Source organism: Pholcus phalangioides, unplaced genomic scaffold (genome assembly GCF_987345545.1).
Source record: "Pholcus phalangioides strain wild (caught in Gottingen) unplaced genomic scaffold, Ppha-v1.0 ptg000002l_1, whole genome shotgun sequence".
Taxonomy (NCBI): domain Eukaryota; kingdom Metazoa; phylum Arthropoda; class Arachnida; order Araneae; family Pholcidae; genus Pholcus; species Pholcus phalangioides.
Genome location: NW_028301595.1, coordinates 254,297 through 280,891, shown reverse-complemented (window position 1 = coordinate 280,891; position 26,595 = coordinate 254,297). Strand labels below are relative to the sequence as shown.

Below are 26,595 nucleotides of genomic sequence, written 5' to 3'. Positions count from 1 at the left end.
CATCTGTCTTTCATATTTTGAAGTGAAAATTTATTTACAATAATAACCCCAGAAGGCATGAAATGCACTTATACTGGAAGAAAAAAAAAAAAAAAAATAGTCAGAACGGAAAGCACTTCGCATACGGAGTAAGGTCGAAATCCCCAATAGCGGAAGCAAATCTTGCGTAGGAGGCACATACAAGTTCTGATGGAAGACTGTTCCATATTCTTGCCACACGGCATCTATATCCGTGGAAAAGGCAATCCCTTCTAGCCGTTGGTATTCTTATTTGGAAGCGATGCCTACGTAGGTTAACTCGCCTGTCTATGATCTCAAAGAAAGGCTCTCTCGATGGTAGATAAGCAATTTGGTGGACTAGTTTGTAGCACATCTTCAGATCTGCAGCGATTCTACGCCATTCCAGCGAGTGTAAACCCAGAAATTGAAGTCTCTGGCAATAAGATAGACCGCTCATGCCAGGTATTCGTTTAGTAAACGACCTCTGTGGCTTTTCGAGGAGCTTTATGTCCTTGATTTTGTAAGGGCTCCATACTTGCGAACAGAACTCCAGAGTCGGGTGAACGTACACACAAAAAGCATATGACAACTTATGCGCATCACGCTTACGGTATGCCGTACATAACATATATGAAATTCTATTAGCTTTGCAGACTGTGCCATGATAATGATCAGTGAAATCCAGAATGCGGCTCATTGCAATGCCTAAGTCCACGCATGTATCCAATTGCTATAACATTTCATTACCTAGTTGGTAATATTCAGGATCGGTGCGTTTACCTAAATGCATTGATCCACTTTTTGATGATGAAATAGGTAGCTTATACTGACAACTCCACTGGAAAAGTTGTTGGCATGCAATTTTTAGGCCCCTAGTGTTTTCCACTGGAGAGAATAACTTCACGTCATCAGCGAATAGCAATAGAGAGATGGGTGACACAGCCTGAGTAATACCGTAAGTGTACAAAGTGAATACAGTAAGATCGGGCCTAACACCGATCCCTGGATAACTCCGCTTAGCACCTGACATTCTCTAGACATCACGCTGGCTACGCGAACCTGATGAACTCTGTCTGATAGCAGTTCTTGAATTATCCTCACAACTTTATCCGGAACCCCCATGCAAGCTAGCTTCCTCAGTAGTAGCAATCTGTCTACTTTATCAAATGCCTTTTGGAAATCGACGTAAATTACATCAATCTCTTGTCCAGAGTCTATAGCACTCTCCCATATATCATGACAAATCAACTGCTGCACTGGTAAGGAGCGGCCAGGAATGAAGCCAAACTGAACTGAGGAGATTAAGCCCATCTCGTCGGCAAATGGAAGTAACTGATTGACGATGCATCTCTCGAAAATTTTGCAGGATATATCGGTTAATGATATCGGGCGATAATTATTCGGATCTGCCCTGGAGCCTTTATGCTTATAAATTGGACTAATAACTACAGATTTCCAAGAGCATGGGATAGATCCGTAGTCATAGAAGGATGTGAAGATGGAGCTAAGCAGAGAAGATATCGGGTCTGAAAGACGGTTGTAGAAACAACTGGGTATTCCGTCAGGACCCGGAGATGATCGACCAGGAAGAGAAGCAATAATGGCTTTTATCGTCTGAGTGTTGAACATGTCACGAAAGAAGAGATGATCATTCATAAGGCCATGATAACGATGGTCGTAACCGGAACAAATGAAATTATATGAACCAGAAAATATGTCCGCAAAAACGTTTGCTTTCTCATAATCTTCCGTTATCGTGGTACCATTCACAGTTAGCGTTGGTATGTCCCGGGATTCACGAAGTCTACTGCGGACATCTCGGTGGAAAAAGTTCCGATCTTGATTTTTACAGAGGTTGAGGAGATGTAAACTCTCTTTCTCTTGGACGTAATTTGCATAGTTCCTAGCGATGACCTTGTATTGTTCTTTAGTGGTTTGACTAGGTATTGATTTGACTGGAACTATCACATATTTTATTAACACATCGTCTTTACAAATTAATGAAAAGCATGAATTGCTGTCAGGTATTTATTTGGAGTATCAAATTTGTAGGTCGGAACAATAAATCAAATTGGCTTTTTTCTTGCCTTCAATGCTAAAAAGTCTCTAATGAGATCGTCATATTGTAAATTCAAAGTACTGTCACTTTCAAGTGAAAGTAGTTAAAGTTTGTTTTGAGACAGTACGGTTCTTGGGGAGGAGACTTTTCAAAACAGAAAAATTTCGCTAACTGTTACAATCGCTTATAGGGAATAGTCATAAAAATTTTGAGCAGTCTTAATATATGAGAATGTTGCTGTAATGTGAAGGTTACGCAACTTTTGTAAAATTTAATTCGCAAAAATTTCTAAAATTCTATAGCAAAATCATCATCTAAATTAGCATTATAATGTTGCTGGAACATTTTACACTGGCTTTATGAGACTTCATCTATTATGCAATTTAAGAAATAATTTTTTTCCCAAAAAAATTTCATAAGCATTTTTTTTTTTAATTTAAGTTGCAATATTCAGTAGCAAATCACCAGGACCAGATGATATCTATCCCAGGGTCCTCAGGGAATTTGCTAATGAATTGTTGGGGCCAGTCGCACAGATATACAGGAGTAGTGTTGCTGAGGGTATCGTCCCAAGGGATTGGAAACTTGCTAATGTTGTTCCGATATTTAAGAAGGGTAGTAGAGAAGCGTTGTCCAATTATCGTCCAGTGAGTTTGACGAGCTCCCTCTCGAAAATTTTGGAAATTATCATCAAAAGGCAGTTTGTGAAGTAGATAGACGGGAATAATGTATTGTCGGATAATCAGCATGGGTTCAGGAAGGGGAAGTCATGTGTAACTAACCTCCTTTGCTTCTATGATTACGTGACTAAGGCTTTGGATAAGAGCAAAAATGTCGACGTTGTTTACCTTGATTTCCAGAAGGCGTCCGATCGGGTCCAACATAGTAAACTCTTGAAGCGTTTACACGAGATTGGAATTGGGGGGGCAACTTGCTGAATTGGATAGAATCGTGGTTAAGAGATAGGTCGCAACGAGTTATTGTGTACGGGGAATTCTCTGGTTGGACAGACGTCACAAGTGGAGTTCCTCAAGGAAGTGTCCTTGGCCCCATACTTTTTTCACTTTTTATCGATAAACTCGATCAGGGTATCGATGGGATTACTAGCAAATTCGCAGATGATGTGAAGCTGAATTGGGTAATCGGGAATCAAAACGATAGGGAGTTGCTCCAGACCAACTTAAACAGGATTGCAGCATGGGCAAATGAATGGAGCATGACGTTTAGCGTTGACAAGTGCATGGTCGCTCATTTTGGTTTGAACAACCCACGGTTCTCTTACAAGTTAAATGTTGTCATTATCCCGGATGCAACTAGGGTCACCGATTTGGGAATTCTCATTGACGAGCGGCTTAGGTTTTCTGAACATTGTTCAGCGGTGGTCAAAAAATCTAACAGAATGCTTGGTCTCATTTTGAAAAAGGTCTCTTCGCGTTCTCCTAAAGTCATTCTTCCGCTTTTTCGAGGCTTAGTTCGTCCTGGACTGGAGTATGCTGTAAGGTTTTGGAGACCATACCTACAGAGGGACATAGACTTCGTAGAAATTGTGCAGAGAAGAGCTACACGTGTCCTTATTGGCACACGGGGCTTGAGTTATGAAGATACTTCATATTTTGAATATGTTTACATTGGATGATCGCAGGTGTCGAGGAGATATGATCGAAGTGTTCAAAAATTTCAATGGGATGGATAGGATGGACCATGAACTTGGGTACACCGCCAATCGACTGCTTTTACAAGGGGACACCAGTATCGATTGGTGAGGGACAATGCAAGGCTATGGTGTCGCAGGGAATTTTTCTCTAATAGGGTTGTTAATAAATGGAATAGCTTACCCCCGGAGGTCTGCTTCTATGGCTTAGGTGGTAGAGCACTAGTCCGGCAAGCGAGAGACCGGAGTTCGAGTCCCCGTGGGGGCAGTGACCAATTTTCTTCCCTGTAATCTTCATCTCCACAAATAACCAGTCTCTCGATGAATATAACTATCGTTGTGGTGCGTAGGGCAAAACCCTTTTCTTTTGCCGCTGTGGTAGTCGAGTGGTTATAGTGACGGACTCGCGATGCGAGGATCTGGGTTCGAACCCCACAGTTGTGGTCGGCTGAAGTTGGTTTTCTGTGGTTCCCAACTTCAAGGCGCAAATGCGAGCCGATCTCCCCGTTAAAAAGTCTCGCCACAGAGAGCAACAGTCCTAGAACGATAAATCATTCAATCATAACACTTTACTCATAGTTTGAAAAACTGGTGGCAGATGGCAGCACTACACATAACAAGCATTACAGAGAAACAAAAAACTTCACGTCAGGTTTCACTACACGTACACGCACATTCCCGCATGCACGGATTCGTTTGGGGTTCCGCGGGGGTGGGGGGGTGGGCGGGGTGCATGTGTGGTGTAGCAGTAGTAGGTAGGGCCTCCAAAAATGACTCGGGGATCCATGATGTTCTTAAGTCAGCCACCTCGTTGAGCAATTTGCCTGTTGTGGCGTTGTATTTGTATTTGTATTTGCAGTAAATTGTAACACAATTGACACGTTTAAAAAGGAATACGATAAACATGTTGGGGTAAATCAAGAAGCTATCCATACTTAGAATAAGACAACCATAAGTATTCTTTATGGGCATTGTATAATATTTTATCATGTGTATATATTGTTTACAATTTGTGTTAATTGAATTTTTAATTGGGTTGCTATATTTTTGAAATATATGACATCCATATTTTTATGGGCATCTTTTTCTCAGCCACCTCGTTGGGCATTTTGCCTGCTGTGGCGTTGTATTTGTATTTGTAGAATATCAATCTAACACATAATGCTACTCTAATTTTTCTTAAGAGAAAGTTCAACAGAAGCAGTATCCCCATCATATAAAGGAATCTGCTTCTAGGTGCTTTTCTTTTTCTTGTGGTATCATACATTCACTACTTCCATTAAAATGTTCTCTGACTGTATTCTGTAAAAAGAAGGTAAATGACTAAAATACAAAAGACAATGATTTTTGGGTTCCCTGAAAATTAGTACACCTTGGGCACATGCCCCGTTTGCCCATGCGATAAAGAGACCCTGGCTGTAGTCCTGGGGCTCGGGACAACTAGATGGGGCTACCTGAGGTTCCAATTGGAGTTCCTCAAGGAAATGTCCTTAGCTCTATACTTTTCACTTTCGATAAACTCGATCAGGGTATCGATGGGATTGCTAGCAAAGTCGCAGATGACGTGAAGCTATTGGAGGTAATCGGGTATCAAAGCGATAGGGAGTTGCTGCAGACCAACTTATACAGGATTGCAACATGAACTTTGGCGTTGATAAGGGCATGGTCACTCATTTTAGTTCGAACAACCCACCGTTCTCTTACGAGGTGAATGGTGTCCCTATCCTGGATGCAACTAGGGTCGCCGATTTGGGAATTTTCTTCGACGAGCGGCTTAGGTTCTCTGAACATTGTTCAGCAGTGGTCAAAAAATCGAATTGAATGCTTGGTCTCATTTTCAAAAAGATCTGTTCGCGTTGTCCTGAAGTCATTCTTCGGCTTTTCCGAGGCTTAGTTCGTCCTGGACTGGAATATGCTGTAAGGTTTTGAAGACCATACCTACAGAGGGACATAAACTTGGTAGAAATTGTGCAGAGAAGAGCTACACGTGTCCTTATTGGCACATGGAGCTTGAGTTATGCAAACACTAAACATGGCCCCCGCTCTGTCCCTTGTGGGATATAAGCAGGCTACCTTGTGGCTGGGCCATGCTGGAAAAAAGAAAAAGCCCCTCTAGCCACCAAGACCATGGGCCGACCCCCCTACCCACGCAAAGGACTACAAACACTAACACCAAACATGGCCCAGCTCTGAAACAGATTACATAGCGGCTGGATCATGCTGGAAAAACTCTCTTGATCTCCGGGCCTGGCAGGCATCCCCGGCCCGTAAGCCACAGAACCCAACCCCGCCGGGTCCACCATCGCCTCCGACTCGTGGCAATCACACCCTTAAAGTCCCCGGAAACCCCCGTCGGCCGCCGAGGAGCTCGGACGGATCGCCCGCAAGAGACTAACGAAAACATCCCAAACCATCCGCCTTCATCACCGTACTCTGTCCCCAACCATCAGCCGATCTGCAACACCAACTTCTCTCTTCTTTTCCTCTGTTGGAAGGGTTTTTTCATAGGCCTGAATCTGAAAATAGAACATGAAAAAAAAAACAGGATACATGTACAAATTCAGGTCTAATGAACTATAAATGTGTAAGTGGAAATTATCGATATTTATCAATTGCTGGTATTAATAATATCACAAGACTGAAGGAGCCGGGGGCTTTTCATTGCCAGTTACAGACATATTTAGATATGGATATTATAGTCCTAAAGATGAGATCAAGTCCGGAGAAATTTCAAAGTTCACTTGAATATATAAAGTTCAGTTGTGCAATAGTGGATTCACCGGCGGTATACATTCTAACACGTGAATGTATTGATGAATAACAAAAATTATGGCTTTTCGTATAGCAGTTGAGAAAGTATGATATAAAATTTGATTAAAAGAGTAGGTGTCCGGGTACAATATCAGAGTTTTTGTAACAGATTGGCTGGCTCTGGGAATGATCTAGACAAAAAGCGATGCCACGAAACGTAAGATATATAGATACATACATGATACGATGTATACATTGTCTAGTATATAACATATGCGTAGTAAATATACATGAAATGAGATAAAATTTAATTATGCGTATATATAGGACAACATCCACAAGCTATGCATGATTTAATAGAAATTTAGTCAACAATTCAATCAATAATAAAAGTTCAATCAACAATTGCACTCAGCCCATCAAAGCTGAGTAGCAAAATTCAAACAAGATATTATTAAACATTGAATCTGAAGTATATGCTTTTGATAAAAAAAATCATATACAAATACAAATACAAATACAACACCACAACAGGCAAAATGCCCAACGAGGTGGCTGATAAAAAGATGCCCATAAAAATATGGTTGTCATATGTTTCAAAAATACAGCAACCCAATTAAAAATGCAATTAACACAAATTACAAACAATATATACACATGATAAAATATTATACAATGCCCATAAAGAATACTTATGGTTGTCTTATTCTAAGAATGGATAGCTTCCCGATTTACCCCAACATGTTTATCGTATTTCTTTTTAAACGTGTCAATTGTGTTACAATTTACTACCTCCGGGGGTAAGCTATTCCATTTATTAACAACCCTATTGGAGAAAAATTCCCTGCGACACCATAACCTTGCATTGTCCCTCACCAATCGATACTGGTGTCCCCTTGTAAAAGCAGTCGATTGGCGGTGTACTAAAAGTTCATGGTCCATCCTATCCATCCCATTGAAAATTTTGAACACTTCGATCATATCTCCTCGACACCTGCGTTCATCCAATGTAAACATATTCAAAAAATGAAGTCTTTCTTCATAACTCAAGCCCTGTGTGCCAATAAGGACACGCGTAGCTCTTCTCTGCACCCCTTCAACCAAGTCTATGTCCCTCTGTAGGTATGGTCTCCAAAACCTTACAGCATACTCCAGTCCAGGACGAACTAAGCCTCGAAAAAGCGGAAGAATGACTTTAGGAGAACGCGAAGAGACCTTTTTGAAAATGAGACCAAGCATTCTATTCGATTTTTTGACAACCGCTGAACAATGTTCAGAAAACTTAAGTCGCTCGTCAATGAGAATTCCCAAATCGGTGACTCTAGTTGCATCCGGGATAGTGACACCATTCAACTCGTAAGAGAACCGTGGGTTGTTCGAACCAAAATGAGCGACCATGCACTTATCTACGCTAAACGTCATGCTCCATTCATTTGCCCATGCTGCAATCTTGTTTAAGTTGGTCTGGAGCAACTCCCTATCGCTTTCATTCCCGATTACCCCCATTAGCTTCACATCATCTGCGAATTTGCTAGTAATTCCATCGATACCCTGATCGAGTTTATCGATAAAAAGTGAAAAAAGTATGGGGCCAAGGACACTTCCCTGAGGAACTCCACTTGTGACGTCTGTCCAACCAGAGAATTCCCCGTTCACCATAACTCGTTGCGACCTATCTCTTAACCACGATTCTATCCAATTCAGCAAGTTGCCCCCTATTCCAATCTCGTGTAAACGCTTCAAGAGTTTGCCATGTTGGACCCGATCGAATGCCTTCTGGAAATCAAGGTAAACCACGTCGACATTTTTGCTCTTACCCAAAGCCTTAGTCACGTAATCATAGAAGCAAAGGAGGTTAGTTACACATGACTTCCCCTTCCTGAACCCATGCTGATTATCCGACAATACATTATTCTCGTCTATCCACTTCACAAACTGCCTTTTGATGATAATTTCCAAAATTTTCGCGAGGGAGCTCGTCAAACTCACTGGACGATAATTAGACACCACTTCTCTACTACCCTTCTTAAATATAGGAACAACGTTAGCCAGTTTCCAATCTCTCGGGACGATACCCTCAGCAACACTACTCCTGTATATCTGTGCGACTGGCCCCAACAATTCATTAGCACCTTCCCTGAGAACCCTGGGATAGATATCATCTGGTCCTGGTGCTTTGCTTGCACATACATTTCTTAGAAGATTTAGGACCTCCACGTCTTCCACTTGAATATCGTTGAGCGTTTTATTACCCCATGCAACACCCGTATATCGAATATCATTATCTCCATTAAAAACCGACGCGAAAAAGTCATTGAAAGCACTACACATGCCTACATTGCTCTCTACTTTTGAGCCTCCTATCGAGAGGGGGCCAACTGTCCCCTTACATCCATTATTGACGTATCGAAAAAATGATTTTGGGTCAGAGCCAATGTTATCCGCCAACCTAGATTCAACTTGCTTTTTACTATCCCTTATCGCTTTCTTCAACAGTCTTCTTTTATCAGTAAACAATGATAGGTCACCTCGTCCACTTTTATACTCTCTGAATGCTCTTTTCTTTTCAAGATAAAGGTTCCGCACGCTATCCGTGAACCATAGAGGGTGTGATGTACAAACACGCTTTTTTCGAACAAAGGGTATGACGTCGTGCAAAACAGAGGACAGCTTCGTACTAAATTCTTCCCATTGACTTACCACCCCTACTGATTCCAACCGGTCTTTGAAAACTTCCGCTAACCTTCTTCGCAAAACATCAAAGTTAGTTCTCCGAAAACAAGGAACCAGTCTTTTGTTATCAACCTTACCCGAGGAAAAGTTACAGAGAAATCTGACGATACGATGATCACTGGAAGAAAACTCTTCCCCCACCGAAACATGTTCAACTAGATCCTCAGAACTAGTAAGAACTAAATCCAAAATAGCAGTACCCCTAGTGGCTTCTGATACATGCTGATACAAAAGATTTTCGAGCACCAACTTAAGAAAGTCTCTTTCATACTGATTTCCAGATGAAAGGTTCTCCCAATCAATACCCGGGTAATTGAAATCCCCTAGTATGAGAACCCTCTTTCGCTTACACATGTAGGAAATTAAAATATATATGAACATGGAAAGAATACATATTGGCATCACTGACAATGACAATGATAAATGTCATCAAAATATCACTATATATTTTATAGCATATGGGGTTAGGAAAGACGTCGCAATTAAGGTACATAGTCTGAGTCCGAATCAGAGTCTAAGGGATCTCCGTCTTGATATGGCATATGTCTCGGGAACATGTATAATTCTTAATTGTTTTCCATAAATCAAATCAAATTTATTCATTTCCAACATACAGAGATTTAGATTAGGTTAAAAAAAACGTATTTATCATATCCAGAGGCTGTGATGCCTGTACGGATGATTGAAAATTTACATGATAATTAATGAATAAAATACACTCATGTCCATAAATTAAGGATAATGCCAGCTCCGGCAAATAAAGGTTCAGAAACAAAACAAACGTTACTTATTCATAAAGCCCATTTATTAAACAAAAGATAAAGAACAAAAACGATGGTGTATGTATGATACCATTCATAAAAACTACGATTTTTGCTCCCTGGAGCAATTGTAAAAAATATCTCCTTTACAAAAACTTACTATTACATGGTTGGTATGATGGTTAATACATTGTATGTCTCCCATGCGATGAAATACAGTCCGTACAACGCCTAGGAATTGCTGAGTATCAAATTATCGATCTGATCTTGGGGAAGATCACTCCACTCAGCAAGCAATGCTCTCCGAAGTTCCAGTACACATGTAGGAGGTGGTTGACGGGCTGCAACTCGTCGGCCAAGCATGTCCCACACATGCTCTATCGGATTCAAGTCAGGTGAGAATGCTGGCCATTCCATACGGGTTATATCCTCAGATTCAAGGCATTCGTTTACGATGTTTGCTCGGTGAAGACGAGTGTTGTCATCCATAAACACAAATTCTGCGCCCATGGCACCCCTAAACAAACGTACATGTTGTTCCAGAATGATGTTCCGATAAATTTGGGTTTTCATGGTTCCGGTTTGAACATGCAGATTTGTTCTGGAACCCAGTATAATTCCACCCCAAACGAGCAATGCTGCACCACCGTAACGGTGTCGTTCAATGATGTTGTCTTGGTGGTAACGGGTACCTGGCGTTCTCCATATGAAAGTCCGACGTGAATCAGACTGCAATCTAAACCTGGGCTCCTCGGAAAACATCACACAAGCCCACTGTGACGATGTCCACATTGCATGTTCTCTACTCCAGGCTAATCGCTGCCGACAGTGAGTTGTCGTGAGCGGAACACATCTGACAGTCCTGCGAGCATATAGACCAATATCTCCCAAACGTCTGTACACGGTTTGCCTTGAAACTGGAGTACCCGTGGCTGCAGGTAGCTGACGAGACAGGTCGGATGCTGTGCTCCGTCTGCTTCTTTTGGCAGTTACTGCCAAATACCGGTCTTCATTCGGCGTTGTAACTCGGGGGCCACCTGTACTGTAACGTCTACTGACATTTCCGTTATCTTGGAATCGTTGCCAAAGCCTAGAGATGACACTTTGGGTAATTCCAAGTTCCTCGGATACTTCCATCTGAGTACGCCCACATTCCAGGCGGCCGATAATTCTACCACGTAAAAAATCATCCACATGCGTCCTCAGTGTCAAAAACTATTCGCTTATGGCACTGAGCGCCTTACAGAACTCTTGTGAACAATTTTACTTCTTTGCCACTATTACTTATATACCCCCCCCCCCTTACACTCTCGTCATTGTGACGTACTATCGGCATCATCTGTGGCTTCCTGAAATTTGCATATCATTCTTGCAGATGTGTGTGATAATTCTACAGGTGAAATTTTTACTTTAGATTTCGATTTCCGTGTGATTCTGAATTATCCTTAAGTTATGGACATGAGTGTATATAAAGCATACGACATGAACAGAAACATTAAAAAAAGACACATATACAACATAAAAGAGACACATATACAACATAAAAGAGACACATATACAACATAAAAGAGACACATATACAACATAAAAGAGACACATATACAACATAAAAGAGACACATATACAACATAAAAGAGACACATATACAACATAAAAGAGACACATATACAACATAAAAGAGACACATATACAACATAAAAGAGACACATATACATCATAAAAGAGACAAAATTATCACTGTCAAATAAAAAAATACGTAAAGATAAAAAATCAAGAACGAAAGAACATACACAACACAAAAAAGGCAAAGTTCTTAATGCATGGCGAAAAATGTGAAATAAAACAAAACATTAGAGAAAAAATATATGAAAAAAAAAATGAAACTCGCACATAGCAAAGCTAAATTGAATAAATTTTATTGCTCCTCCTAATGGTCAAAATAAGAGTCTACATCGTCTATTGAAATTAATAATTTGAATAATGCTTTTTTAAATGCCGCGTGTGTGGGTATATCTTGTATTTCTAGTGGATTAAGTTAATAAGATTTTTAATCTTATGATAAGTACCAGGATTTTGGAAGACCTTCAACTTCCAAGACTGTGTATCAGCAACAGGGATTTGTAAGTGAAAGGCTTTGGGGGCAGGCTGTAGCGTAGTGAATGGCCGTGCCCTCCCCGCCACATTTGCATCTCTCAGTCTGTCGATGAAATCTCGCCAGATATGCTGGGAAAGGACCATGTTCGGAAAAGAATATAACCATTTCCCTGGTCTATTTCCTATATTTGTATCTAGCTGTGGGGAGGAGGGCATATATATATATATATATATATATATATCCACTTATGCGTCATTTCCTCAGATAAGATGTTCTTTGCCCATGACTTAGAGAAGAGCAGCGAAAAGTCAGACGTTATTCTTGCAGTCGCAGCTTTTGCAAGTTGGTCTGCCTGTTCATTCCCATATGTTCCTGCATGAGCTTGCACCCAATTGACACACAGAACTTTTCTGATTTGCCTAGCGATGAGGTGTTGAGACAGGGGATCCCTGATTGCACTGATTGAATAGAGTGATGAAAGTGAATCTGTGAAGATAGATGTTCTCTTCTGGAGTTCTCTCTTCCCCTTTCTTAATAGCCATAAGTAAAGCAAAAATTTCGGCAGCAGCAGCACGATGAAGAGAGACTTCATTTTTTGAATATGTTTATATTGGATGAACGCAGGTGTCGGGGAGATATGATCGAAGTGTTCAAAATTTTCAACGCTATGGACAGGGTGGACCATGAATTATTAGTACACCGTCAATCGACTGCTTCTACAAGGGGATTCTAGGTTGTTGTGTCGCAGGGAATTTTTCTCTTATAGGGTTGTTAATAAATGGAATAGCTTACCCCCGGAGGTAAAAAATTCTAACACAATTGACACCTTTAAAAAGAAGAAATACGATAAACAAATTGGGTAAATCGAGGAGTTATCCATACTTACAATAACACAACCATAAGTATTCTTTATGGGCATTGTATAAGTATAATATTTTACTATGTAGCCTATATGTATATATTGTTTGTAATTGCATTTTTGATTGGGTTCTTTTCTTTCTTTCTAACCAAGCACAACTCATGTCTATCACCGTTTACGGGCGATTTACTACCTAGTGAGTTGTGCCGGAGATGTAACTGTGTGTGTACCGAACAGTCTGACTGCATGTGTAGTGTTGTGTTTTAATTTTTCAGTGCTGCCATCTATATTTCAGAAGTTAAGTGAGTGATGTGTTATGATTGAATTTGTACTGTTTGTAGGTCTGTTGCTCTCTGTGGCGAGACTTTTTAACGGGGAGATCGGCTCGCATTCGTGCCTTGAAGTTGGGAACCACAGAAAACCAACTTCAGCCGACCACTTTTGATTGGGTTGCTGTATTTTTGAAATATATGACATCCATATTTGTTATGGGCATCTTTTTCTCAGCCACCTCTTTGGGCATTTTGCCTGTTGTGGCGTTGTATTTGTATTTTTTGGAATGTCCTTGCATTCCAAATGGGGATTTTCAGAAACTCGTTTTTAAAAATTCGTTATAACAAAATCTTCATTTCGTTATATTGAAATTCACAATAAATTGTTCCTATGTAAACTTATTTACGGATTTTAAATGTTTCGTTGCAACGAGATTTCCGTTATAACGATATTCATTAAAACTTGATTGGACTGTACTCAATGTTTTCACTGCATTTTCAAATTCTGTTTAAACATAATCTGACTGAACAAAAACAAGTTCAATTTTTTTTTAAATACTGTTATTAAATTATTTTTAAAAAAAGCAGAATCAGGATAATGTTACCCTTACTGAAATTTGAAATATTCTGATTTTCTGTTCAAAGGAAAATAATTTTTTTTTCTTTAAGATGATCCGTAAGATCATGCAAAAGTTTTTCTTGTTTCAGCTGAAGCATGTGCAGAAAAACCTGTGCCTCACAGGATAAGTACACTCCAAAGGTGCTTGGAATTTCTGAAAGAATTTGATGAGACTGGCGAGCTTCCAAACCTTCTGGAGTCTGATGTATACGACGAAGTATGGGTGGAGAGAGCCTGTGTAAGTTATACTTTTTTGGACTGATAAAAGTGGTAAATCGCACACACACACTCAAAATGTGATATAAATTGATTCTAGAGGCATACTTCCAATTAGAAAAATTATCCGAACAACATGTAGACCTCAGATACGCGTTAATATTGCAAGGAGTTGTATAGTTGTTGAAATAAAAAAAAATTAACTTTATGTATGTTACCCTGTTCTGAAAAACCCAATCAGAATGTTGTTGCACTGTCTCTCTCAGATAGTCAGTATTTGCTGAGATATTTAAATTCAAAAAATCGGGGAAAGTTTGGAAAGAACAGCATATAAATGAGAAAAGAAGCGTTTTTCGTTAGCTTATGCTGCTCTTTCTCAACTATTCTTCGATATTTGAATTCAAATATCTCAGCGAATATTCCACTGGGAAACGCAATAACTTTCTAATTGGGTTTTTGAGGACGGAATGTCCATATAAAAAATTATTTTCTTTTTCATGACCGAACCTCTTACAATATGAATCACATATCTGAGGTCCACACGTCATTTGGATTTTTTTGTAATTGGAAGTATGCTTTTAGGATCAACGGTTCGCCAGTAATTTGCTGTGCAAGGAATTTGCTATGCACTCTGTATATATTGTTCCGGATAATTTTTTTTCACAAGACTTTGAGATTGCAAATCAAGAAGTGGTTCGACGGACAAACACAGATTTATTTACAGAACAGCAATTTAAACGTATTTACAAGCTAATCAGAGAGCTAACAACTTTCTCGCAAAGTTCAATCACAACTGACTTTTCATCCATTGTCTCTATTCGAGCCTCCGCTCATTTATAGCCCTGGTAGAAACTTCGAGAAAAATAATATTCCACAAAATTCTATAGTACCAGGTTTTTGGTGCCACTGTCTGTATGGCCGTAACCTTCTGGGATGTTCCCACCAATCGCATCTTTTTCCGATAAACCGAAACCGGTATTCACTGCTGTTGCCAACAGAACATTGTAATATTTTTCTTGAAAGATCCTTTAAAAACGAGTCGCGCCATCTATAATCTATAATTCGTAACAATATAAAGGGTGGTAATGAACTTTTTCAGCAAAAGTTGTTTGCTATGGAAATTAGAGTTGCATTTCTGGAAAAAAAATAAATAAAATAAATAAATAAATGATAATGATGGGGATCGGGTTCTAAATGAAAGCAGTTTTTTTTTTACATTGCTGCGCATTTAAATTCAAATTATATTACATCAGCATTTCTCAACCTATGATCCGCGACAATGGCATAGGTGGTCCGCAGCCAGTTTTGATAATTTTTTTCTAACTGAATGAAAAATGATTAAACCGTTGTAGTATATTAGTAATAATGGCGGAGGAGGTTCAAATAAAAATTAAACCTCTATACTTATGTTCACCATACATCATCGAGGAAAGTACGATCCCAAATACCGAGTATCACTAAATTTTGCCAAAAAATGCTATCTATTGCCTTGAATGCACAATTTGGTAATTACTATTGCTGAATTTGCTGAAGGGTCGGAAAATAAAGGACTGCTACAAAGCGCAGTAAAAATGTATTTCATGAAAATATATTTAAATAATCACATGACCATATTTCATTGAGAAATATATGGTAAACTGGAATCTTAAATGGTGTACAATACGTGACAACGTCAATTGTGATCAAATACGTTGCCAGAGGTAGGATCAATCACCAATTGTTATTAAAAATTCTGAAAAATTGTGGGGGAAAATATTGAACTTGACAAATATCTGAGATGAATATTTATATTTTTTGCCTTAATTATAATATAATTTATATATTATGAAAATAATTTGTACTCACGACGTTAGTAAACATTACAAATCCAAATAAACTTGAAAAAAATTATTAATGTATAAAAAAAATCAAAACCAAAATTACAGGAATGTCCCTTACTGCGAGATGCAAGTGGTCCGCCAATTTGTTTCAGACATTTGGTCATACTGGTCCTTGGACTCAAAAAAAGGTGAGAAACGCTGTATTACATTATTCATTCATTGAAAGGCGGGAAATCAAAAATAAAGGACAAAACATAGTAAGTATGCATAACAGCATAACAAGTAACTCACTAGGTTAAGTGATGAGAGTGTGAATTTTCATGTCTATATAATTAATTGAATCAACTCATTAATCTTGTATCTTGTCATCTGGCTATGACTGCATATGCCGTCATACGGATTTTCGGTTTTTCTCACATGGATATGATGGAATGATTCGTCATACAGCTGCTACCACCTACACGGGCATCTTTCTACTTTATTATCTCGCCACTAGATGGAATTGGACCATTATAAAGGCGGCCCTCGACTTTCGCATCTAATTGGTTCCTGAAAATGTGTGCAAATGTTGAATGTTCGAAAGTAGAGAGATGTAAAAAAATCAAAAATTTTACATGTATTTTAAAATGCACTCATTGCCATAAAAATTTGCGCATCGAGAAAGAGTTGTCCAAATGGAACGAAATTTTATATATGTGGGTACAACATTGATATAAGTAAGTTGTTACATAATCAAAGCAAAAGAATCACTTATTACAGGAAAAACTATAAATGAATAGAGGCTCTAGTACCCTGCTGTGCCACCTCTAGCTTGAATACATTATGCGATACAGGTGGGCATTGAGGCATAGATGTCCCGTATGGTGTCCTGTGCTATCTCATTCTACAGTTGCTGTAAGCGCGCTGCTAGTGCAATCGAATTCCTAGGCTGCCCAACTTGCTGTCCCAAGTGGTCCCAGGTGTGCTCGATTGGTGACAAATCTGGGGATCAGGCAAGCCAAAGAATGGTGTCAATGTGGCAAAGGCATTCCTGTGACACCCTTGCTGTGTGTGGTCGAGCATTGCCTGTTGAAAAATGCTTCCTGGGAGCCCTGCATGAGTGGCAACATATGTGGCTGAAGAATGTCACGAACGTACTGCTGAGCTGTCATGGTACCGTAGATAAATATTAGAGGTGACCGGATGTCGTATGCGACGGTACCCCATACCATCGCACCAGCTGTGCGAGCAGTGTGCCTCTGTATAGTGATGGCGGAATTGAGGCTTTCGCCACGGGGCCTCCACACACATACACGGTTGTCATCATTGCCCAAATTTAATATCGATTCGCCGCTGAAGACGACCTGGTTCCATTCGATTGCGGCCTATGTCCGAATAGCGGACGATGGTGCAGTTGGCACTGTACTTGCTTGTCGTGTGATGTAATGGTCTTCTGGTATTGGTCTGCCGAGGACGTCCTGAGCTTGGCCGCCGTGCATGCGACCTCTCTCTCATCCACTGATCCCAACACCTCCTCACAGCAACGTTAGATTGGCCGATGTGGCGGGCTACTCGCCGAGCTGACCACCCGGCTTCCATCATCCTAATGATTCTTCCCCTCTCAAACTCTGACAGCTGATCATATTGTCTTCGATGGTGGCGTAACGCTATCCCTAATGAAAAAGCATCCCGCTACAACAGATTAAGTACAGGCAAAATTCCTCTGCGTACCTTTTTATACTCCAAGGAGAATGAAGTTCAATGCCCTCTGGTGGCATTACACATTGCTCAATCACGCTGTGCATCTAATCATTTACGTATCTGCCAGACACGTATCTTCCTACCAAGTTTCGTTACGTTCCGACAATTATTTCTGGGTGCGCAAATTATTACGGAAATGAGGGTATTTATTCCACAAAATATACATAAGTAAGTTAATGAGGCGTGTTTAGCGAACGTATACGTCAATTTTGAACATATTCCTTAATTTTATTCTTGTTTTTCAAAATTGAACATATCATAGACCTGTTTATGTCGTACGAACGGTAGATTGAAGCAAAAGATTCACCGTTTTCAGAACGTCTAATTATTTTCATTCTTGTCTCGATCGTATGAAGTTTATGAGTTTAATTTCTTTTTGTTCGTATCAACACTGCAGCTTCTCCGTTTCTTACTCATGTTTATAAATTTATAAGGGTGAAATATTTAAGCATTAACAAATAAGTTTTCAAGACATGCAACGCATCGACACGTACTCTAACACAGGACTAAAACATTCGGCCCCGCCACTGCGGCTCGAAACCCTAATGACGTCACAACGATTCCCAGAAGTCTGTTACTCTAGGATAAGACGCCTTCATATACGGAGGCAATGCGTTAGTGAGCGCGAGCTACCGCACTCCATGGGAGCGACTGCATAGAAGCGAACAATTTTTGCATCATCGACAAAAATCTTTAAAAAATTGGATTTTTAAAGTGTGTGAAATAGCGAATTGTGCGAAAGTCGAGGGCCGCCTGTATTTCAAGGTCTGGGGTTATTATTACTGAGCTACAGTGTTATCTTCACCATGCTTGGCAACGCTGCATCCTCAAGCGTCTTTTTTATATACACAGTATTCTATCTTATAATTGGTAACATACAAGGAAAAGGTATAAAATTTGCATATCATTTTTATATACTTTAGTATCATTTTTATACACTTCAGTATCATTTTTATACACTTCAGTATCATTTTTATACACTTCAGTATCATTTTTATACACTTCAGTATCATTTTTATACACTTCAGTATCATTTTTATACACTTCAGTATCATTTTTATACACTTCAGTATCATTTTAACATACATTACTAATAAACATTTTCCTGCATTGAATTTAATTAATGAAGAATTCTCAACATTTCTATTTACAAAACTAATTAATTTTACCAATTCACTTTTATTATTACTATTTTTAGGATTTTGAATTTACAGTAAAGAACATTAGTTTTAATGTTTTTACAAAAAAATTCAACCAAAAAATATATTTTAATAGCTTCAAACTTCCAAAAAGGGATAAATACAAATACAAATACAACGCCACAACAGGCAAAATGCCCAACGAGGTGGTTGAGAAAAAGATGCCCATAAAAATATGGATGTCATATATTTCAAAAATATAGCAACCCAATTAAAAATTCAATTAACAAAAAATTGTAAACAATATATACACATGATAAAATATTATACAATGCCCATAAAGAATACTTATGGTTGTCTTATTCTAAGTATGGATAGCTTCTCGATTTACCCCAACATGTTTATCGTATTCCTTTTTAAATGTGTCTATTGTGTTACAATTTACTGCAAATACAAATACAAATTCCCTGCGACACCATAGCCTTGCATTGTCCCTCACCAATCGATACTAGTGTCCCCTTGTAAAAGCAGTCGATTGGCGGTGTACCCAAGTTCATGGTCCATCCCATTGAAATTTTTGAACACTTCGATCATATCTCCTCGACACCTGCCATCATCCAATGTAAACATATTCAAAATATGAAGTCTCTTCATAACTCAAGCCCCGTGTGCCAATAAGGACACGTGTAGCTCTTCTCTGCACAATTTCTACGAAGTCTATGTCCCTCTGTAGGTATGGTCTCCAAAACCTTACAGCATACTCCAGTCCAGGACGAACTAAGCCTCGAAAAAGCGGAAGAATGGCTTTAGGAGAACGCGAAGAGACCTTTTTCAAAATGAGACCAAGCATTCTATTAGATTTTTTGACCACCGCTGAACAATGTTCAGAAAACCTAAGCCGCTCGTCAATGAGAATTCCCAAATCGGTCACCCTAGTTGCATCCGGGATAGTGACACCATTCAACTCGTAAGAGAACCGTGGGTTGTTCGAACCAAAATGAGCGGCCATGCACTTGTCAACGCTAAACGTCATGCTGCATTCATTTGCCCATGCTGCAATCCTGTTTAAGTTGGTCTGGAGCAACTCCCTATCGTTTTGATTCCCGATTACCCCCATTAGCTTCACATCATCTGCGAATTTGCTAGTAATCCCATCGATACCCTTATCGAGTTTATCGATAAAAAGTGAAAAAAGTATTAGGCCAAGGACACTTCCTTGAAGAACTCCACTTGTGACGTCTGAGAATTCCCCGTTCACCATAACTCGTTGCGACCTATCTCTTAACCACGATTCTATCCAATTCAGCAAATTGCCTCCAATTCCAATCTCGTGTAAACGCTTCAAGAGTTTACCATGTTGGATCCGATCGAATGGCTTCTGGAAATCAAGGTAAACAACATCTACATTTTTGCTGTTACCCAAAGCCTTAGTCACGTGATCATAACGTGATGCATAAAGTGTGTGCATCTTCATAAAAGGGGCACCACGCGTAGCATGTGGATAAATTAATTGGTCAGATGACTGGTTAAAAGACAAGTGTCTTTTGTTCCAAGTCAGTCATTCTACCAACGGGATAAGCCTTCATTCTTTCAGTCATTCTACCAGCCCAAATTCAACATTCAGCATTACTTTTTACAATAAATACTCTAAGGCCGAATATATTAAAAACTGTGACGTGTGTCGTAGAACAATCAGTGCTGCTGCAGAATGATTTTGAAAAGAGGGAGGAAAGAGATTTGAGTTTTCTCAAATGTTATATGAGTTACTTACCCCGACCCGGTGAATGTGATTCACCATACGGGGGCTCCTCGGAGGGAGCATTTATTTTCTCAATTTAAAAAAAAAGTTACATATGTTAAAATATATATACATTCTATCCCGGGAGCACCATTGGCCCCGTTAACAATTCACCTTACAAAAGAATTTACATTGCATTACAATTAAAATAACGGAACAAAAGATTACTACTACTACTATTACAGCTTACATTATACCTCGGGCAGCACCATTAACATCACGCGAGCAGAAATTTGATGCTCCCGAGGTTATTACATTAAGACGTCATTATTTTCTTTAATAAATATACATGCGTTTCATCAGTCTCCCAAATGTTGAATATATGATCCATTAATATTATCTAACATCGACTGGAACATACTGATGCAAACCAGTTCGAAATAATATAAATTTATTCAAATAATATGTCATGAATAAATAAAATTCCTATAAAAACATGAATATATTCAAATATTAAAATGAAAAACAAAATTTTAACATGTTACTTGTCACTATTCACACAACACTTGCTATATGCACATTGTTATATTCATATTGTTATATATATATTGTTATATATATATATATATATGCATGTATATTGGTAATATTTCACGTTATCCTGAGCATATATATATATATTCATTTGGGTATATATACTTTTATAAATATTTATTAATTACCACTTTTCAATCTATTTGTTTCTCTCGGGAACATTTCACTCTGTTCCTAAGTACCGTTGCACTGCCAAGTCCATTATATCAGAAAGAAGGGTTCTTGTTTTTTTGTTTTTAATCAGTGCCGTAATTGGAATGTTAGTGCTTGTGAAATTTATCTTCTTTCTGTGGCTTTCCCAATATTCGCATTGATATATAAGATGTTGGGTGGTGCCACTATCTTTGTTGTAGAAAATGCACATCAGGGACTTTCCATGAAACTTAGCTTGAGCAATTCCTGTGGCACCATGTTGTGTGAGTAATTGATTTATATAAAAGTCTTGTGGTATTAGTCTTAGAGAAGATAGCATATGTGTGTGATCCTTCCTTTGTTGCTATAATCCCAATATTCTTGCCTATGTTTCTTGATAACTTGTCGTAAATATTATTTTGTGTATTTTTTGTTGATGTCTACCTCATCCTTTTGCGTGGCTTGTTTTGCTCTTGCATCAGTATACTATTTTTAATGTTTTCGTGGTGTGCTTTAACCCTAGTGTAGTTTTGTATTAAATTTTTTTAAAGATCTTCCGCGTTATGAGCACTCTGTTGTTTTTGTAATTTGGATTACTAATTGCCCATAAAGTTGATTTTGAATCTGTATAGATGTGGGCCTCATATATTTTATTCCCAAGGATATGTTTTGCCACATTGTATATTGCTAATAATTCTACTGATTGTATTGTCCGACAATCTGTACATTTTTTCCAATGTTCTTTTGTTTTCATGATAGTACGTGTACGCACAGCCCACTCTGCTTAACATTTTGGAGCCATCTGCATAAAAGGAATGTGTTATTGTCCTATTCAATCTTTATTCTATTCCATGGTGGAATATTAGAGCAGTCTGGCTTTTGTATTTGAAAGTGCATTATAGTTTGTTCTTCAAATTGTGTAGACTCTTTCAATTTACTGATGTTATACCACCTTATGCGATTTTTCAGAGTAATGTTGATCGAAGGTATTCCTGCTAGTGTGAACAACGCCTCGTACGAAACCCTCGAATAGCATTTCGTTATGTCTAACAAGAATTGCCTTTGTATTTGTATTTGATGTATTTGATGTAAGAAGTTTGTTATTACGTGTTGTTTTGTCTGCAAACCATACTTCGTAACCATATATTATTTTCTTTTCTATGGCTTCCAGATAAATTTTCTGTAAAGCTTCCGGCTCCGTGCCCCATGTTGCCCGCGAGTTTCTTTTCAATTCGTGATGTGATGTAGATGTTTTTTCTTTGATATAGTGCAGGTGATCACTTCATGTGAAATTCCGGTTCAATATTACTCCCATGTATTTAAAGTTGGTTTTGCATACAATGGGGAAATTGGCCAATGTGATTGATGGGATGCTTTTAATTTTCCCCCTTTACTTTACAAATCGAAAAACACGCACTTTTCTTATGTTGAATTTTAGTCCAAAGATGTCAGCCCATTCTTGAGTTTTAATGAGTATATGTCTTGTCTTTTTTGTAAAGTGTTTGGGCACTGCCGCAGAGACCATTATCAAAATATCATCGGCAAAGGCCTCTATGTTGACATCTTTTCCCGGGTTGATTTTTAAGAGTTCGTTGATAGCCAAATTTCATAATGTCGGCCCTGAGGCACTCCAAAATATTTTTTACACTATAAATTTACTATGGGGGACCTCTGAAAAATTCTGGCCTAAAGCAACACCTTTTATAGCAGAAAGCCTCTGCGCGAAGCTTTGACGTCACTGAGCTCCATTTCACTTGTAGCCAGTGACAATTAGCAATTGACGTATGAAAAATCTTTACCTTTTTTTGCAGTATGTTCAATGACTATAGGTGAAATGCATGACTTCAGTGACGTCACGAGCTTCGCGTGGAGGCTTTCTGCTATAAAAGGTGTTGCCTGAGGTCTCACCGAAGACTCCGGCATAGAGATCAAACCCCTTTTAGTCACGGATTGAGATACGGTGCGAGTCCTCTTCAAACAAAAACTACTGACATTCTTAGGAAAAATGAAACAAAACCCGTTCTTGACCAAAAAAAGAAAGAGAGGATTTTTTTGAGAAGGAATTTAGAAAAATTCCAGCATACCTCGGATTATCCAGAACCTTGAATTGTCGGGGCTCGAATTATTGATACTCTACTGTACCTTATTTTTGGTTAATCACTATCATCAGGCACTTTTTTTTCTGATATATTTTCCGAGTTCGTTTGCAATCTAGATCTGGTAGTGTTTTTTTTGGTTCTAGCACAGCTGATCCAATTATGATCCATATGCGAGTATACCCGCAGATCTGCAAGTTCATGTTCTTATTCTGTATAACTTGGCTTACTCGGTGCCTTCTAGATGCAGGGGATCTGTGGCAGAATTTCGCCAACGCTTGGCATTAAAAATGACCAACGCCTCGAGGGAGTGCCGAGAGAGCCTCGTGGCAATTACGATCTGGCTATAATTTTCGCGAGTAAGTGTGCAAATTAGCAGTTAATTTTAGCTAGAGGAGGGGGGCAGGCGGAAAAATCGCTTTCCTTGGGGTCCCATCAAAAGCGTACACAGGATCGACCTTTCGAGGAGGAACAAGGATGAATCTTTCCAGAGAAATTTTGAGTTACTAACCTTCAAGAAAGCATTTTAAATTAACAGATATTGATTTGGTGAAATATAAAAGTATTTTCGTTCGATATTGTAATTTTTTTGACAAAAATATTTTTAATTTTTTAATCGTCATGTGGGGGTACGGAGCTCGACCTGCGTAAGTTTCTAGAGCGTGTGATACTGATAAGAATGCCCTGGCAACTTCCTTTATGGAACTTTTGTGATTCAAAAACTCGGCATTAACGTGAACTCTAGTTTGTAATAATATTAGTTTCTCTAGATTTAAGATTTCAATATTGTTGCTGTGGAAATGGCATGTGCTTCTCATCTTGCGTCAGAGAAGATTTTTAAGATACTTTCATTTCCAATGTGATCTCCGAGGATTTTCTACGAATGGTTGATACTGTGAGAAAAAATTGTACATTAATAAAGAAATATAATTTGATAACTTTTTGTGGTGCCCCTTTTCTGCTGATGCCCTAAGCACGTGCTTATTTTGCTTAATGATTAATCCGGCCCTGAACCTTCCTAATATTAAAAAACACTAATTTTAGAATTATAAAAACATTTTGAAATTAAACTTCAAAATTTCACATGTTAATTTTTCATAGATGTCATTACGTATAAGAATTAAAATGTCCATAATCATTAATATACAACTCCAAATTTCAAAATATTGATGGTGGAGCACTACGTATAAGCTACAGAATGTACATGCATTTAAATTGGCATCTTAACAACAACATTGTTTACACAATATTTTTATTTTTACAAAGTTTGCTCCATAGGCATGGCATTGAAGATTCTAAAATTTTCTATCAACATTTGCCCGAAACATTGTTTTACATAGAAAACCACCCGAAGAATTTGAATATGAACTCAATTTCTGGATTTGCTCACCGCTTGTGCGAGAAAAATCTTTACCAAGTCCGGTCGTTAAGTAGTACACAAACCCTGTAGACAGCCATGCTGTTCATAACATCACGATTAGTTTTGCAACCACGCATTGTAGACCCACACAGTAAAATCACTTGATGCACGAGTTCATGAGTTCACTCACAGTTTATGACATATCACGATACTTCATGCTTATTTAAAAATAAAAAAGCTACCCGTACACCTCAAATGTTATATGCAGCTATCCATCGCAGAACGTTTTCATTCAGCTGAAAGCTTGTTGCCAAACAATGCAAAAGATTCTGCTTCGAGGAATAAATGTTTTTTATTTAGTTCTTCTCCAACCACTGGTTCTCCAGTCACTAGTGAAATAACTCAAGAAATAACTCTCATGGGCCCCATGAGACAGCTTTAACCTTCCCCCACCTCCCAAGGTTTTGTTTGAGAAGCACAAAAGAAAACTACTTATTTTTGTTTTAATTGCTGTTTCATAGTTTCAATCATGCCTGAAAATAGTATACAGTAGTGCCATCTATTTTCCTTTGAGATACATCATTACGTGGAAATCATCATTATTTATAATGTTCTAATTTTCTTTTCTGTCAATTTCATAGAGACGTGATCAGATGACATCAAATATGAGTATGGAACATTTTCAAGCATATGTGGCTGCTCGAGAACAAGGTGGATTCAGTAAGTGTTTCAAAAAATTTTTTTTCAAGTAAAGCCCAGTGTTTTGCCTCTTCCCGATGGTGTTTGTTTTAGCAAAAAAATTGGGGCAATTCATGGTTTAGGTTCTTTCCAAAAGTGTAGAATGTATTTGTTCAGTCCCACATGGTTGTAATGAAGTTGAAGAAAGCAGCAAAAATAGTCATAAGATGCACTATATTTCCAAAAGTGTGCGTCCTTTTTGGAGTTTCGACATTTTCTGGAATGTCTAGAAAAATATTGGTCAAATCGTTCTGAAATTTTGGTCACGTGAACCCTATGTTTGTACTTGCGATTTCCAGTGAAAATTTAATCATGGCTGCATTTAAGGAACTGACAAAAAATTAAGAAAAAGGGTTTTTTGGTCAACCCCGTATGATAAAAACTACATATGATTTGCAACTTTCACATAATATTGCACTAATTGTGTGCAATACTTGTGTTCATTTTTGTGAGAATAACACATATTTACGAAGATATAAATGTTTTCTATAAAAAATCTAATTTTCATCCTATTTTGTTTGCTTATAACATGTGGAGGTTCCATCAAATTTTTATGAAATTCACAGAAAATCTGGGGGCATTCACCCGGAAAGTGAAAGGACGTGGGTTCGATTCCTCGCAGGGGCAGTTGAATTTTCTCTCTTTCCAACAATAATATATCTTTGCATCAACCAGCTGTAAAAAAACTTTGTAACTATACATGAGATACCATGTATAGAAATTTAGAACTTGATAGTTCCGTATTCAATGAAATATATGAGTATTTTTAGTAAATAATTTTTAATTGCTCATACATAAAAATATCTTTTATCCTTTCATAACTTGGTTGCCAGATATATAGTGCAACTTATATAAAAATTCCAGTCGAATGTGTTGTGAAAATTCAGGAAGATGTATGCGATATCATGGTCTGTAATTTGAGTTACTGGCAGAGAGTACCTAGATGGTAAGGGATTTTCCACAAATTGGTATTTCGGTTATTTTTTTTCATTTGATTATTTGGTTCAGTTTTTTATTTTGACATCATACACGTATGTTGGGTGCGGTAGCCCAAGTCAATAAGATACTCGCCTGAAGTACCGAAAGGGTACTTCAGTTACACTTAAAGGATAATGAAGTTACACTTCCGGCACAACTCACTAGGTAGTAAATCGCCCATAGATGGTGTTAGACCGGAGTTGTTCTCGGTTTGAAAAGAAAGGTTCTAGTCCAGTGTTTCCCA

General features: G+C 38.4%; 1 protein-coding gene across 1 annotated transcript in view; it reads left to right on the top strand.

The window, feature by feature from the left end:
• LOC149089023 (transcription initiation protein SPT3 homolog) overlaps window positions 1-26,595 on the top strand; it is a 203,024-nt gene that overhangs the window by 159,771 nt on the left and 16,658 nt on the right. Inside the window, exons 7-8 of the mRNA XM_089236673.1 lie at window positions 13,890-14,038; window positions 25,277-25,355. Of these exons, the coding sequence (XP_089092799.1) occupies window positions 13,890-14,038; window positions 25,277-25,355 (228 nt within the window). The remainder of the gene's footprint in view (window positions 1-13,889; window positions 14,039-25,276; window positions 25,356-26,595) is intronic.